The 13,809-nt window shown below is 41.5% G+C and overlaps 1 protein-coding gene across 1 annotated transcript in view; it reads left to right on the top strand.

Moving 5' to 3' along the window:
* Positions 1 to 13,809, top strand: part of nlrc5 (NLR family, CARD domain containing 5) — a 318,897-nt gene that overhangs the window by 84,913 nt on the left and 220,175 nt on the right. The window contains exons 14-20 of the mRNA XM_048606000.1: positions 4,014 to 4,097; positions 5,220 to 5,303; positions 6,004 to 6,093; positions 8,980 to 9,042; positions 10,659 to 10,745; positions 11,383 to 11,466; positions 12,995 to 13,078. Of these exons, the coding sequence (XP_048461957.1) occupies positions 4,014 to 4,097; positions 5,220 to 5,303; positions 6,004 to 6,093; positions 8,980 to 9,042; positions 10,659 to 10,745; positions 11,383 to 11,466; positions 12,995 to 13,078 (576 nt within the window). The remainder of the gene's footprint in view (positions 1 to 4,013; positions 4,098 to 5,219; positions 5,304 to 6,003; positions 6,094 to 8,979; positions 9,043 to 10,658; positions 10,746 to 11,382; positions 11,467 to 12,994; positions 13,079 to 13,809) is intronic.

Genomic DNA, 13,809 nt, shown 5'->3' with positions numbered 1-13,809 from the left:
CAGATGATACAAAGATTGGTGGAGTTGCGGATAGTGAGGAGGATGGTTAGAGGAAAAAGCAGGATATAGGTCAGGTGGAGGCATGGGCAGAAAAATGGCAGATGAAGTTTAATCAGACAGATGTGAAGTAATGCATTTTGGAAGGCCAAGTACGGGTGGAAATTATACAGTGAATGGCAGAACCCTTAGGAGTATTGATATGTATACGGATCTGGATGTACAGGGCCACAGATCACTGAAGGTGGCAGCGCCTTTAGATAAGGTAGTAAAAAAGGCCTATGGCATGCTTGCCATCGTTGAAAGGAGCATTGAGTAGAAGGATTGGCAAGTTATGCTGCAGCTGTATAGGGCTTTAGTTAGGCCACACTTGGAATATTGTGTACAATTCTGGTCACTTACCACTAGAAGGATGTGGATGTTTTTGAGAGGGTACAGAAAAGGTTTACCAGGATGTTGCTTGGTATGGGGCATTTTAGCTATGAACAAAGGTTGGGTAGTCTGGGTTTGTTTTCACTGGAATGCAAGGGGTTGAGAGGCAACCTGATAGAAATTTGTAAGATTGTGAATGGCATAGATAGAGTGGAAAGTATGAGGCTTTTTCCCAGGGTGGAGGAGTCAATTATTAGGGGATGCAGGTTTGAGATGCAGTGGGTGGGTGGGGGGGGCATGTGGTGGTAATGTTTAAAGGATATGTGTGAGGCAAGTTTTTCACACAAAGGGTGGTGAGTGGAATGTACTGCCAGAGGAGATGGTGAAAGCAGACACAATAACAGCATTCAAGAAGCACCTGGACAATACAATGAATAGGAAGGGAATAGAGGGATACGGATCCTGTAAGTGAAGACACTTTTAGTATGGAAGGGCAAAATGTGTCAGCACAGGCTTGGAGGGCCAAAGGGCCTGTTCCTGTGCTGTATTGTTCATATTTGTTTTTGTTCCTGCACTACCTACCACCTTTCTGCTCTCTCTACATTATGGTGGATGGGCAGTTACTGAAATCTGCAGCCTGCCTGCCATTTTTATATAAATAATTAATGGCAAGTGAGGGGAGATTGGCCGGGCAGTGTTACGAGCACAAGTTGGAAAAAGGCAGGAAGGAAGGGTGCACATCATTTGTGGGGTACCTGTGTGCATTCGGAGCACTTGCTCACACCAACATTCCCAGCACCGCCCTCAGGTGTTACCTCCCCAGTCTTTGATCCTTCCTGTTTGACAACCAAATCCCATCTCTTCCTCACCCCCTCCCTTGGCTGCCCAATTCCTCTCTGCCCTAAACGCTTGGAGGTTAACTCCCCTGGAATCCGTTGAAACTGTGTGAAAACCTGCTTGGAGTGCCCTTGGCCAAGTCTATCTGGTGAATCTTGCCGAGGGGTGTAAGTCCCAAAGTTAGCTGTTCAGACCACCCCAGCAGCACGTTATAGCTGAGGGGTGGGTTTCTTTATGGGGAATCAGGGCGGGGTGTGGCCGGAAGCAGTCTGTATCCAAAACAGCTGTGAGACTGTGAATGACTGTGGCAGGAGAAACTAAATCACCACAGTCCGGATCCACCCAATGCAACAACCCAACTCGCTCCTCCATTATCAGCAAATTGGGAAAGAAGTCTGGCTTCAAGATAAATTATGAAAAGATCTTGAAGGACCAATCACACCTTAGAACGATACGACAATCCAGTGAAACTGCAACGCGAGCCTATTGACTGTCTAAAGTCAAAAGCAACAGGTTTTGAGAGAGTTAAGTTCGCTGACAATCAATGTCAGAGCGAAGCTCAGTAGTCTAAACACACCCTTTGAGAATTCCACTAATTAAGGACTTGTAGAGCCATTGAGACCAAAAGGGCACGTACTGTTGACTGAAAACTGGGGCATCTTCAGCTGTGTCTGGCTTAGTATAACCTGTATGGAAAGTAGGAGAGGACCTAAAAGTTAATGTGTGACAAATTTTGAAAGGTCACTGGACTCAAAACATTAACCTTGTTTTCTCTTCCCGGAAGCTGCCAGACCTGCTGAGTTTCTCCAGCACCTTGTGGTTTTGTTTGTTTCAAATCTCCAGCATCCACAGTTCTTTGTTTTATTTTAATGAAACTGATCTTTTTGGATGCAGAGGGGTGGGAAATCCCTTGTTAGCAACAGATGGGTTTTAACTGCTCCTGGTTAACCCTCACCCTTGCCTACGCCTATCTCTGTATGACTGAGTCACAGAGAGAAGCTTCAATGCTCCACAAACTCCTCATACCCAGTAACTGTCTAGAGGCCCCTTAATCCCTGTCTTGGACAAGCAGCTGATGGATGGATACTACTGCAACTTAATGTAGCCCAGGCTTCAAACTGATGTTGTCAGAAATGACATTGCTGTGTTCCCTGCTCTCCTCAATTCAGTTGAAACACCTTAATACTGTCCCCATTGCTCACTCAGCAGTGTGAAGCAATCTGACAGCAAGTCGTATTGCTAAGTATGTAATGTGCAACCTTTACCAAGTGCATGAATGAGGGAGAGAGAAAGCCTAACATCTGTTATAGGGAGATGCTTGAATCAATTATTAAGGAGGTGATTTAGAAAAGCATAATACACTCTTGCAAAGTCAACATGGCTTTATGAAAGGGTAATTATGTTTGACTGTTGGAACACTGTGAAAAAGTAAAGTTGGCTAAAGAGATAAATGTAATATATTTTGGATTTCCAAAAGGCAACTGAAAAGGTATCATGTCCAAATTACCTCCTAAGATAAAAGCTCATGCTGTTGGAGCAAACAAATTCACACGGATTAGCCTTTTTTTGCAAGGGAAATGGATTATATAAGTAAGAAACTGTTGCCATAGCATTACAGAGACTTAGAGAGTCCACGTCTAGAGCCATGTGTACAGTTTTGGTCTCCTTCCTTAAGAAAGGATATAGTTTCATTGAAAGAAGTTCGGAGAAGGTTCATTACTGGGATGAAGGTGTTATCTTCCGAGGAAAAGGTTGAGCAGATTCAGGCTACTCTTTGGAGTTTTGAAGAGTGAAACGTACCGAACGTATATGTATTGAAACGTGTAAGTTCCTAAAGAGATTTGACAAGGTAGATATGGGAGTGGGGATGATTCCCTACAATTAGGGAGCAGGTCAAAAATAAAGGTTGGGTTTTAAGCCCAGAGCTTCTGAATCAGAAGCAGGGAAACCACCCCCTCCACCCCTCCCCCCCTTCCCCAAACTATATCACAAGACCTTCATTTTTCTGTTTCTGTTGGGGAGGTGTATATAAAGTTAGCTCAATACAGTGTGTGCACATGTTAAATTTTCTCAGTTAAATACACAAGTCTGTTATGTAAATCTTTACACAGCATACACAGCATGATCCCAAGCAGTTTCCTGCAATTTTGCTTTAATTTTCAAATAACAAAAAATAGTTTGTGCAGAATGTTACATCCCAGCTTTTGTTTAGCTACTGTTTTAATTGTTTGGCCTCACTGTATAATATACCAGTTCACTGCATCAGGAAATACGAGGGAAAACATTTAAGACCTTGATTTGTTCGATCACTCAAAGCACTTTATAACCAATAAAATGTTTCTTAAGTGTATAATCAATTGTTGTCATTGCAGGAAATGGTGCGACCAATTTGTGTAGAGTAAGAACCCACAAGCAGCCTTACAGTAATGTCGGTAACAAGATAAACATTGATCAAGGTAGTGGGAAAAATACCCCGTTCTTCTTTGGAATAGTGCCATAGGATCTTTTATGTCTTCCTTCGGGGGATGGTGTATCCTTAGTATAACACTCACCCAGCAGACCATCACTCCATCAGTACTGTGGTGGAGTGCTAGATTATATTAGGTTCTGCAAACTCTGGATTGGGCTTTGAACTCACGAGCTTCTGATTCAGAGGTGAATGTACTATCAGCTAAAACTTGAAAACACCTCAAGACATTAGATAAGGCGTAGTTGTGGCAGGGAAGGGGTAGTGCAACAATGTTAAAAGGTATGTTGGATCATTAAATTGCTAACACATGTCTTTATCAGGTATCTTTCTTTTACAGCCTTGTGAACTGCAGCTTAGCAGCACGGCATGTTGAAGCCCTTGGTGGAATCCTACAGCGTTGTCCCTTGCTGGGTTGTCTGGAGTAAGTCCAATAACTTCTTTGCAACTTCTTGAAACAGAAAACGTCCCTGCTCTGGGAATCAAGCCAAATGAATGAGTCTCACATTTGATCTGTGAGGGTGTGGGGTGGTGGGGCTGGTGATTGTTGTTTGGGATGGGTGGGTGTGTTAGTGTTTGTGTGTAGAACAGGATTTACATCATGGCCTGGATTTTTCCGATGGTCAGACAGTTGTTATTCCAATGGAGGGTGTGAATAGGGACCCTGCAGAATCCCCATTGTTGCACACTCCAAAGGAATTGCCGGGAAACTTGAATTTTCCTGTGGACAATTCCCATACACCTGGAACCCCCCAAAAATCCCCATTTAAATCGGAGACTTTGGAGGGTTCAGATGAAATTAAGTAATTGCTCAAGAAAAGTTAGATTAATAAATATGTAGTCTAACTCCCCTGTGACTATTCAACTGGCTCTGTACTTACCTCACCTGTCCCCAACTACACCTCCCTGAGACCACTTAAAGCCCCAGACTCTGACCTGACATCTCCAACCGCACCTCCATCTCTACCTCTAAGACTTCTCCAAACACAATATTTAGTTTAAATAGGTGAACCCTTTTATTTCACTTTCTGTCTCTCTCTCTCACTCTCACACACGTGCACACACACACGCGCGCATGCAAGCACACACGTGTGTGCATGCACATGCACACACACACACACACACACGTGCACACACTCTCTCAGAAGGGAAGTTAGAAAACACAATCTGTGCATGGGCTGTGTGTTGACTTTTGTGGTTAAGCAGGTTATAATGGGCCTTCCCTATCTCATAAGCAGCAGAAGGTTTCACTTTGCAGTAACATGACCTTTTCCTGTTGGTATTGATGAGCCCCCGTGACAGGTAGCGATAGCACTGGAAACCCACTCCATTGAAACATATTGACCTCCAACAAGAAAATAGATCAGGGTTATGACACAGCTGACTGATAAGCAACTGACTTCAATTAGTTGTTATTGTCCTTGAGCAAAATCTTTCACCCTGATTTGATACCCAAGTTCTCTAATTCTGTTGCAGCTAGTTCAGAATTTTAGCTACAATGTCTTTGCTAGCAGCAGTATCAATCCTTCCTGTGTTTTTTCTTTAGCTTGTCTGGCAATGAACTGAAAGACCATGGGCTAAGAAGACTTGTTGATATCCTCCCAGATTTTCATATCTCCAAACAGATTAAGTAAGTCTATGGGCCATTATTAATAATAGTAAGATAGTAAGAACTGCCGATGCTGGAGTCTGAGATGATACAGTGTGGAGCTGGAGGAGCACAGCAGGCCAGGCAGCATCAGAAGAGCAGGAAAGCTGACATTTCGGGTCGGGGTCCTTCTTCAGAAATTAATAATAATAAGATGTGTACATAAGATGTATGTCTGTGTATATAACTCTGAAAGTATTTGCCAGTAACAGGAAGCCCATTGTTTTATTCTGAATTGTACATCAGGCTTGAATTGCAGAGATACCTGATGCAATCTCTTTTCAGGATAGGTGTAAATTCAAAAACATTGACCAGTAAGGGACTCCTTAACAATCTGAAAATCAGTCCTAAACATTAAAAAGAAAACTACTGGTCCCACACTGCACTGATGTGGTCCATACTGGAGGACAGTGAGGAGACTACTACATGAGCGTTGGTCAGTTAGCTGCAGTAGAATTGGGGTCTGAGTCAAGAGTGTGTTGTTTCAAGTTTAAGGATGTCATTCCCATTCAGTCTATGTGGTTTAGGTGCCCAGTATACAGTAACACAGAGGAATACTGACATAGTTTACTGTGACTTGACTAGAATTTACTATACTTGGTGACATATATTGAGAAATACAATGTGTTTATGTATCCATTGTTTGTGTTCCTGCAAGCTTTTTATAATTCTTTCTTCTCAGCCTCAGCAACAATGGCATCTCAGAAGATGGGGTTCTCTGCTTGGCCTCACTACTGAAGAAATGCCCCCGGATGGTTGAGGTCAAAGTGAGGTAATCAAGAACAAATTAAAACCTTTATTAATGGAGTTAGTAAGTTATGGGTGTAGTTCACAAAGTGAAGCTCTGAGTCACTGTAGCCTTTTCATCTGACATTGATAAGGAGGATATCCCATTCAGTCAAATGCCCATTACAGAATGGAGATGAATAAATCACTTGCCTCTAGAATGTGTGCTCCACCTGAAGAAAGTTTCACACTGAGAGTACCAGTTAGTAGGCTTGTACTGCATTAATATACCAACAAATAGAAATACCGAGATCATTAAAATCTCATTTTTTATTAAAGATATTTTCAAAATCCTAATATGGAATTTTGTTAACCAATCTCCTCCTTATATGCTTGAGCATTTCCTATCCACCCCTCCCATTTGAATCAGTATCACCTATATGTGAAGCATCTGAATCTTCTGTCCTTTTCAATCATGCTGAGAATTGGTCATTGAAGCTAACAGAGAAGTGAGTTTCACAACAAAAAGGGTGTAAAGTTGGTCTCAGAGAAGGGTACAGCCGTGTTCTGCTTATCCTTACAATGCTAATCCAGAGAACATGAACTCAAATCTCACCGTGACAATTTGGGAACTTAAATTGTGTAAAGATTTGGACATAAAATGCTGATTTTGGTATATGACAACAAAGATGTCAGATTATTGTCAACCCTCAAGTGGTCCGCAAATGTCCTGTAGGGGAGCCAACCTGACATTCCTGCCCCATCTAACCCACATGTGGCTTCAATCCAGCACCAATGTGATTGAGTCTTAAGGACTCTGCACAGAGGCCTGGAAAACCTGTACTAACCCACTGAAAGGCACTAGCAAGAAGAAGACCTATCATTACCTTCTCAGGACAACTAGTGTTGGATAAAAAATGCTGATGTATTCCACATTCCAAGATTTCCTTTTGTAATTATGAGCTCTTGGGAGCTGTTTAAATATTTATTGAGAAAAATGATGAAAGGTCCATTGTGTCCACTACTGTGGCAATGTCAACAGTGCCCTGTTCTTCCGTCTTTACTTATTCCTTTTAATCTGATTTCACTGCCCCATCTCCATTGATTGCGATGATTTGTGCAGGATGCAATGCTACTTTACAGGAGCAAAGCCTGCATCCTTGACCACTGCCCATTCCTCAGTATGACCCAGGACAATGAGACCATCCCATAGCTGAGATCAGTTCCTCTCAGTAGTTCTAGAGTGCTCCTGGTATGTACTTAGGGACTCACTGGGAGCATCTCAAGGACTGGAGGTTAGGGTACCTGGTACAGTGGAGGTGGCACTGAATGCTGTGTAGTAAGCGCTACCATTTTCATTTTAACAAATGAGGGAATAAGGTCCTGTTCAGAAGTTATCCAATTGAGTTTCAAGTACAAGTCATTGGTTGTCCTGTAACAGGAAGATGACCATCTGGGAATAGGTGCTTACATTCTAATACTGACTACCAATGAACCTATTCCAAATGGTGCTCAGTGCCTGAAGCATTAGTGAGGGCATACAGTGCATTGTAGGAACTGTTTCTGGTTTATGCTGAAGTCTGCTTTATACGTAGGTTATAACTTGGATTGGTTAGACCAATGTTTCCATGGTGAAATTGCTCTGTGTTCTATGTGAGATACAATTAGGAGCCCAGAACATGGTGCACTCTTGTTCTGAAAGGTACAGCATGTTAGGGCACATTCTGGATGAAAGGGGCACAAACAGGGCTCAGAATTTAGCACCTTCTAATTTGTGGAGTCAGCATCCAGTGTTGAACAGTTTTATAGTTACTGGGGATTGCATTATGTTGGTAGTAATGCTGTCAGGAAAAGTGTAAAAGGCAAGCTCAGCCTTTTCACCACCCACAATGAAATCAGCACCATTTCCAGCAGCTAACAGAAAGTTGAATTCCTGCCAGTCTCCTCTCTTCCTCTTCTACCCACGCTGCACTATGTGCCAGGTCAATTGCTGTGACGGTCTATCATATTTAAGGATTCTAAAGGCAGTAGATTATGTAGATCATGACAAACTATTGTATCTTAACCAGAACACCAGGGCATGGCCTGTGCTTGTAGGGAGAGTGCATTTTAAATTAATCTCCGGAGATAATTCGTGCACGTCAATTTCAAGAACAGGCAGGTGAGGGTGATGCTGGAAGTATTTATTTTCAGGGGGTGCCTTTCAAAAGACACTATTTAGAAATAAGGTGCAGGGGTAATCTAAGACAAGGCATTCGGGTTTGGCATGTTTGGGAGCAATACATTACTTTGAACCTGTGCTGTCCATAGGTTTCCACACCAAGTGTCGTCCTCATCTCGTGTTTGGTTTTTGTAGACTAATTATTAGAGATTGATTGCTGTGAGTTGCCAACAATTCCATTACCACAACATGCATGGTACGACCAAGATGATAGAAAGTGAACCTGATAAACTGTGTTTTCAATTCATCTAACAATTCCTATGTTCATAAATTAGCTAATGGAGCTTTGTATTTTTTTTTGGCCTGAATGTTATATCATCAAGTTTACTTACCTGCTAGTCCATTGGTTATTGAATTTGTTAGTTGTTAAGAACAGAATACTTATTAACTTTATGGTTTCACCTAATCCCAATCCTACAGCCATGCACCAAATTTTGTTTTTCTCTATGATAGGACTACAATACTCATTCAAATGATCCATCTGAACATTGCACTATTTCAGTTTACCAAAGCTGTAGTATTAGGATTGAAGCCTTATGAAGAAGATATTTGAGCTAACCTCCGCATTAAATGAGTAGGAACCTCCACTACTGTACATTATTGGTTTATTTTGACAAGGTTATTGGTTTCAGAAACCTTGCTGATAAAAAGTGAACTACATGTATATGGGCATTTAACTTCAATGTTGTGTTTGTAATTTACTTTCTACAGCCTGAAACATGACCAGACAGTGTTACTTACATTTTCAGAACAGAGCAAGGACACTGAAGTGAGGTGAGAAATTCTGTACAAAATAAAAGTTTTATTTAAATAGATCTTCAAACTGTTCTCCAGAATAGTAAAAGGTAATGTTGCCGTGATCCTACTAGACAATTGGGCTGCATTCCCATTAAGAAGAGATGACAAGTGTTGGTCTAACCGGAGGGTCACCATGCCTCAGACGAGGGGCAAAGCTGAGAAGGAGAATCCTTCATGGTAACCTTAGCTGGTGTGGAAATTGAACCCATGCTGTTGGTGTCAGTCTGTGTTGCAAACCAGCTTTCCAACCAACCAAGCTAACTAACCCCCATCTCATACAGTTTTCCAGAATCCTGATTGCTAAACTTTTGCTTAAGGTCACTGATACTTGGCAATGGAAATCTTGGATTTTATCGTATGGATTTCTGAGAATCATACTGCTGTTTTAGGATCTATTCTTTGTCAGCTTCTGGTGATTTATGGAAACAAATTTTGCTCCTATTTGATAGGATTTAATTGGCATTTCCTGATATTTGGGGTTCAAGTTCCCTGATTCGGTCCATTTTTCCATGAAATTCATTGTTAAGTGATCTTTCCAAATACTTTTCTTTTTTGTGATGATTGATCATTTGAGTTTAAAGGTTGGCATTGATTTTGTTTCATTTTGCCCAATTATTGTTCAGTTCAACAAACTAAACATGCTGTAAATTGCGAAATGCACTGGAACTCATTCACAAATTATTATGTTTGAATTCAAATTGATTACGTTACATGTGAACAATCAGTGGACAACTTGAAGTTTGCATAATAAAAATTTTCTGACAAAAAAATGATGATTTGGTTGGTTAAGATTGGAGATGGTGGAACCATCACTGAGCTAAGATTTGGAAGCTGGCAAGTTTCCTGATTTGGAAAATAAATTCACTGGGAATTCCCTTAGGTTAGGGCAGGGGTGGGGGATGGAGGTGTGATGGTGGGAAGGGGGCGTGGTGGTGGGACATGGAGAATGGAATGTGTAGTCTTTGAACCCAAAATCTTGGATGTATGTGTGAAATGGCAGAGGCTGGTACAATTACAACATTTAAATGGCATCTGAATGGGTGCACGAATAGGAAGGGTTTAGAGGGATGGGGGACAAAGGCTGGCAAATGAGACTAGATTAATTTAGGATATCTGGTCAGCATGGATGAGTTGGACTGAAGGGTCTGTTTCCAGGCTGTATGACTGTATAAGTGCTATTTCCACTATTTACAATGGCCAATTTGGGAGAACTCTTTTGGAAACTCTCAGAAGTTATGCTTTCCCAGTTAGTTTTTTTTCTATTCATTTGTGGGATGTGGGTGTCACTGGCTGGCCAGCATTTCTTGCCCATCACTAGTTGCCCTTGAGAAGGTGCCTTCATGAGCTGCTAGCTAGTGAGTGGAATGGTTTCAGCCTTTCTTTCCATTTCAATTTAGGAAAAACTACTGTATAAAAGTCCAAGTGCAGGAAAAAAATAAGGTCAATTGCATCTGCATCAAGTCTCAATATTACTTTGTTGCTTTTGAGTTGGGATTTATTGCTTTTGATAACAGCCATTCTATTCTAAGCTCTTTCAAGTATAATAAAGGGCTAATGTTACAATGACTGGACAGTCCATTTGTTTTTTGCAGAGATGAGCTGAATACCCAGCCAATGGAATTTAGACTGAGTAGCACTGGAGATTCAAAGATCAAGCCTGTGCCACTGAAGAAACTGAGGTAACTTGCTTGAAGATGTCAATAAATGCTTCAAAAAAAGTAGCATAGATAAGTATCCAACGAACCTTTCTTCTTTTCTCAGGATTCCCCAAAGCGCTACACATTACAGTTTTAATGCAGGCAAACACAGTGAACACTGTATATTCTTCTCCACATCAGTGTACTCAAAAGGCACTACTTGAAAGCATTAATGGGACATGGAAAACCTTCATAATTTGTCATACATAGTACACCATGTGTTGCTCATATGGCAGAACAAATCACGTGTCTTTCTGGTTGCAGATTCCCTATTCTATTCTTAGTAAGTGCGATGCCGGGAACTAAAATTAATTTGAGGAGTCTTGAATTAGTAAAATCTGGATTCCCCAAAGATAACTTGAGTCAAGGCAATCCAACAAGTGAGACAATATCAAATCAAGAATGAAGTGGAAGCTTTCCCCTCACGAACCCAAACAATTGTGCATCATTATGCTGTTGTGTTGTATCACCGCTCACACTTTGCATGTCTGAGCCTTGGAAAATGTTCCTGTATAACAGGCCCTTGCACTGAGTTGTTCAGATGCGCAATCTATTGAGTGACCGTTGTCCTTCCTGTGCTGAACCATTTAAATAATCTTACCTTGAACTTTTTTTTTAGTCTGACCAACTGTTGTTTTCAACTAAAGCATTTGGAAGAGTTGGGCTGTACACTGGAGAACTGCAGTGATCTAGCAGAGCTGGAGTAAGTGATGGCAAAAGAGTATTATTCACCATTTTAATGTCGTCAAAGAGTTTGCTCTTGTTTCCATTATCAATTGTCTTTACAGCTTTATTTATCGATATAATGTTGGCGATCCTTCCGCAATATTGCTCCATCAAGTTGCAATAAATGCTCTGACATCACAGCAGCTCAACCACGTCGGATCACAAAGATAAAAGCTGTACTTTGTTTTAAGTTGTTACTGTAATGGCCTGGCCAACCTGGTGCCAGCAGAACCCTTTGCCCTGTATATGCCTTGTTCCTCTTAATTCCGCATGCTGCAGCAGGCTTTCAACACAGACATCAATCCATCCTGTAGGGACATGGTGTTAGGCATCATTCTGGCACAGTTACATTTGGGGCTGTGCAGAGACTGAAACAAACAGGTGTATTGCGCAACTATTAACATTTACAAAAACGCGAGACTTTAATATCATGCAATGTCACCTTTGTCACTAATCTGGGAGATGGGGTGCCTCAAGTAAAAATGCAGTTTAACACGGAAAACATGTCTATTTGGAGAAGCAGGAAGAGGCCCTCCAGATAAAGCAAATCATTTTCTTTGAGACCACTTTCTTGGGCACCATGCAGGGGCCTTAGGTCACCTGACAGCTGCCTGCTCTGCAGCTTATTCCTGCTTGTTTGGAGCAGGAACTGTGGCACTTATGTGATATCTGGAAACTAAAATAGCCTAAGAGTTATGCCGAGACTAACAAGAGTGTTTGCTAATTGTCCTCATCCACCTTCCTTCCCTATAATCAATTCCTGCTCTGGGTTAGAATGGAAGCCATCATCTGTGTGGAGCTCGGTGCTGTAAGAATTTTCATTTGCCTGTTCTCCATCTCCCTTCACCTGATCTTTCTTGATGGCTGAAAGCTGGAGAGGACTCGACTTCATCACCATGCTTGGCCCAAGATAAAGCATATCCCCAAACCGGTGTGAATTGGCAGTCAGAACATGTGTACCATAGGTGTGGGCTAGTGCACATTCAATGGCCTGATTCGCCATGGTGATTACCTGACAGTGAACATCAAACTCTATTGCCTGAGACACTCTCACACTTGAGAGAAGAAATTAGAGGTAGATGTGAAAGTCTTTTCCCTAGGGTGGGCAAAACTGTTTTCAATCTGAGAGGAGGAACATTTAAAAAGGATAGGAGGGGCAACGTTTTAACACAGAGAGTGGTTCGTGCGTGGAATGAACTGCCAGAGGAAGTAGTGGATGCAGGTACAGTTACAACATTTAAAAGACATTTGGATAAGAGCATGAATAGGAAAGGTTTGGAAGGATATGGGCCAAGCGCAGGTTTAGTTTAGCTTAGTTTAGGAAATGATCTGTGTGGACTGGTTGGACCAAAGGGTTTGTTTCCATGCTGTATGACTTGGTGACAGTATGAGCTGGGGAGTGAGACTAACTGCACTGATGTTGAAGAATCTCTAGTTGGAAGGCCGCCGTGGTCTACAGTACTAATATTCTACATTCTCTGCTCACAACTTGTTTTTCCTTGCAGCTTATCAAATAACTCACTTGGAGATGCAGGAGTTGAAAAGTTTGTCGAGCTCCTACCAAAGCTGCATGTTTCAAGACTAATCAAGTAAGATCATGTGAAAACCCAAGTGGTGTCCACGTGAGAGAAAACAGAAACTGCTACATCCATTCAGTGGCATTTCATATGGACTTCCAGTGACATATTTTATAGAATACATGGATTCAGCTGCAATTAAAATCTAAGCATAGCATGAGTTGGGATATATAAGTACTCCTGGCACAAGTATAAAGTCTAAATTTCACTACGTTTTACTAAGTAAAGATAGTGTTACCAAAAGTTGTATTTTATGTTGCTTTATCTATGTATTTTAGAACACTTGCTTCCCTGTCCCAGCAGAGGTATGGAATAGGAAATAGAATGGATTCTACAAATGGGTGTTTGACTTACAATGTACAGTTTGTCGGTTACTATTGATGAGGGTTGTGAAATAAAGTCCATAAAATATAATATTTATCTTTATATTGTCTCAATGCAATCACAAAGGGTTTATCTCCACTCTCAGTGACTACAAATCGAGCTAACATGAAAGCACAAGATGCAGTACTGAGTGACACCAGATGTATTTGGTGATCTCCTTGAGGTCATAGAACATAGAACATTACAGCGCAGTACAGGCCCTTCGGCCCTCGATGTTGCACCGACCTGTGAAACCAATCTGAAGCCCATCCAACCTAAACTATTCCATTATCATCCATATGTTTATCCAATGACCATTTAAATGCCCTTAAAGTTGGCGAGTCTACTACTTTTGCAGGCAGGGCATTCCACGCCATTAC

Source organism: Rhincodon typus, chromosome 15 (genome assembly GCF_021869965.1).
Source record: "Rhincodon typus isolate 14 chromosome 15, sRhiTyp1.1, whole genome shotgun sequence".
Taxonomy (NCBI): domain Eukaryota; kingdom Metazoa; phylum Chordata; class Chondrichthyes; order Orectolobiformes; family Rhincodontidae; genus Rhincodon; species Rhincodon typus.
This window is presented reverse-complemented; position numbering and strand designations above follow the sequence as displayed.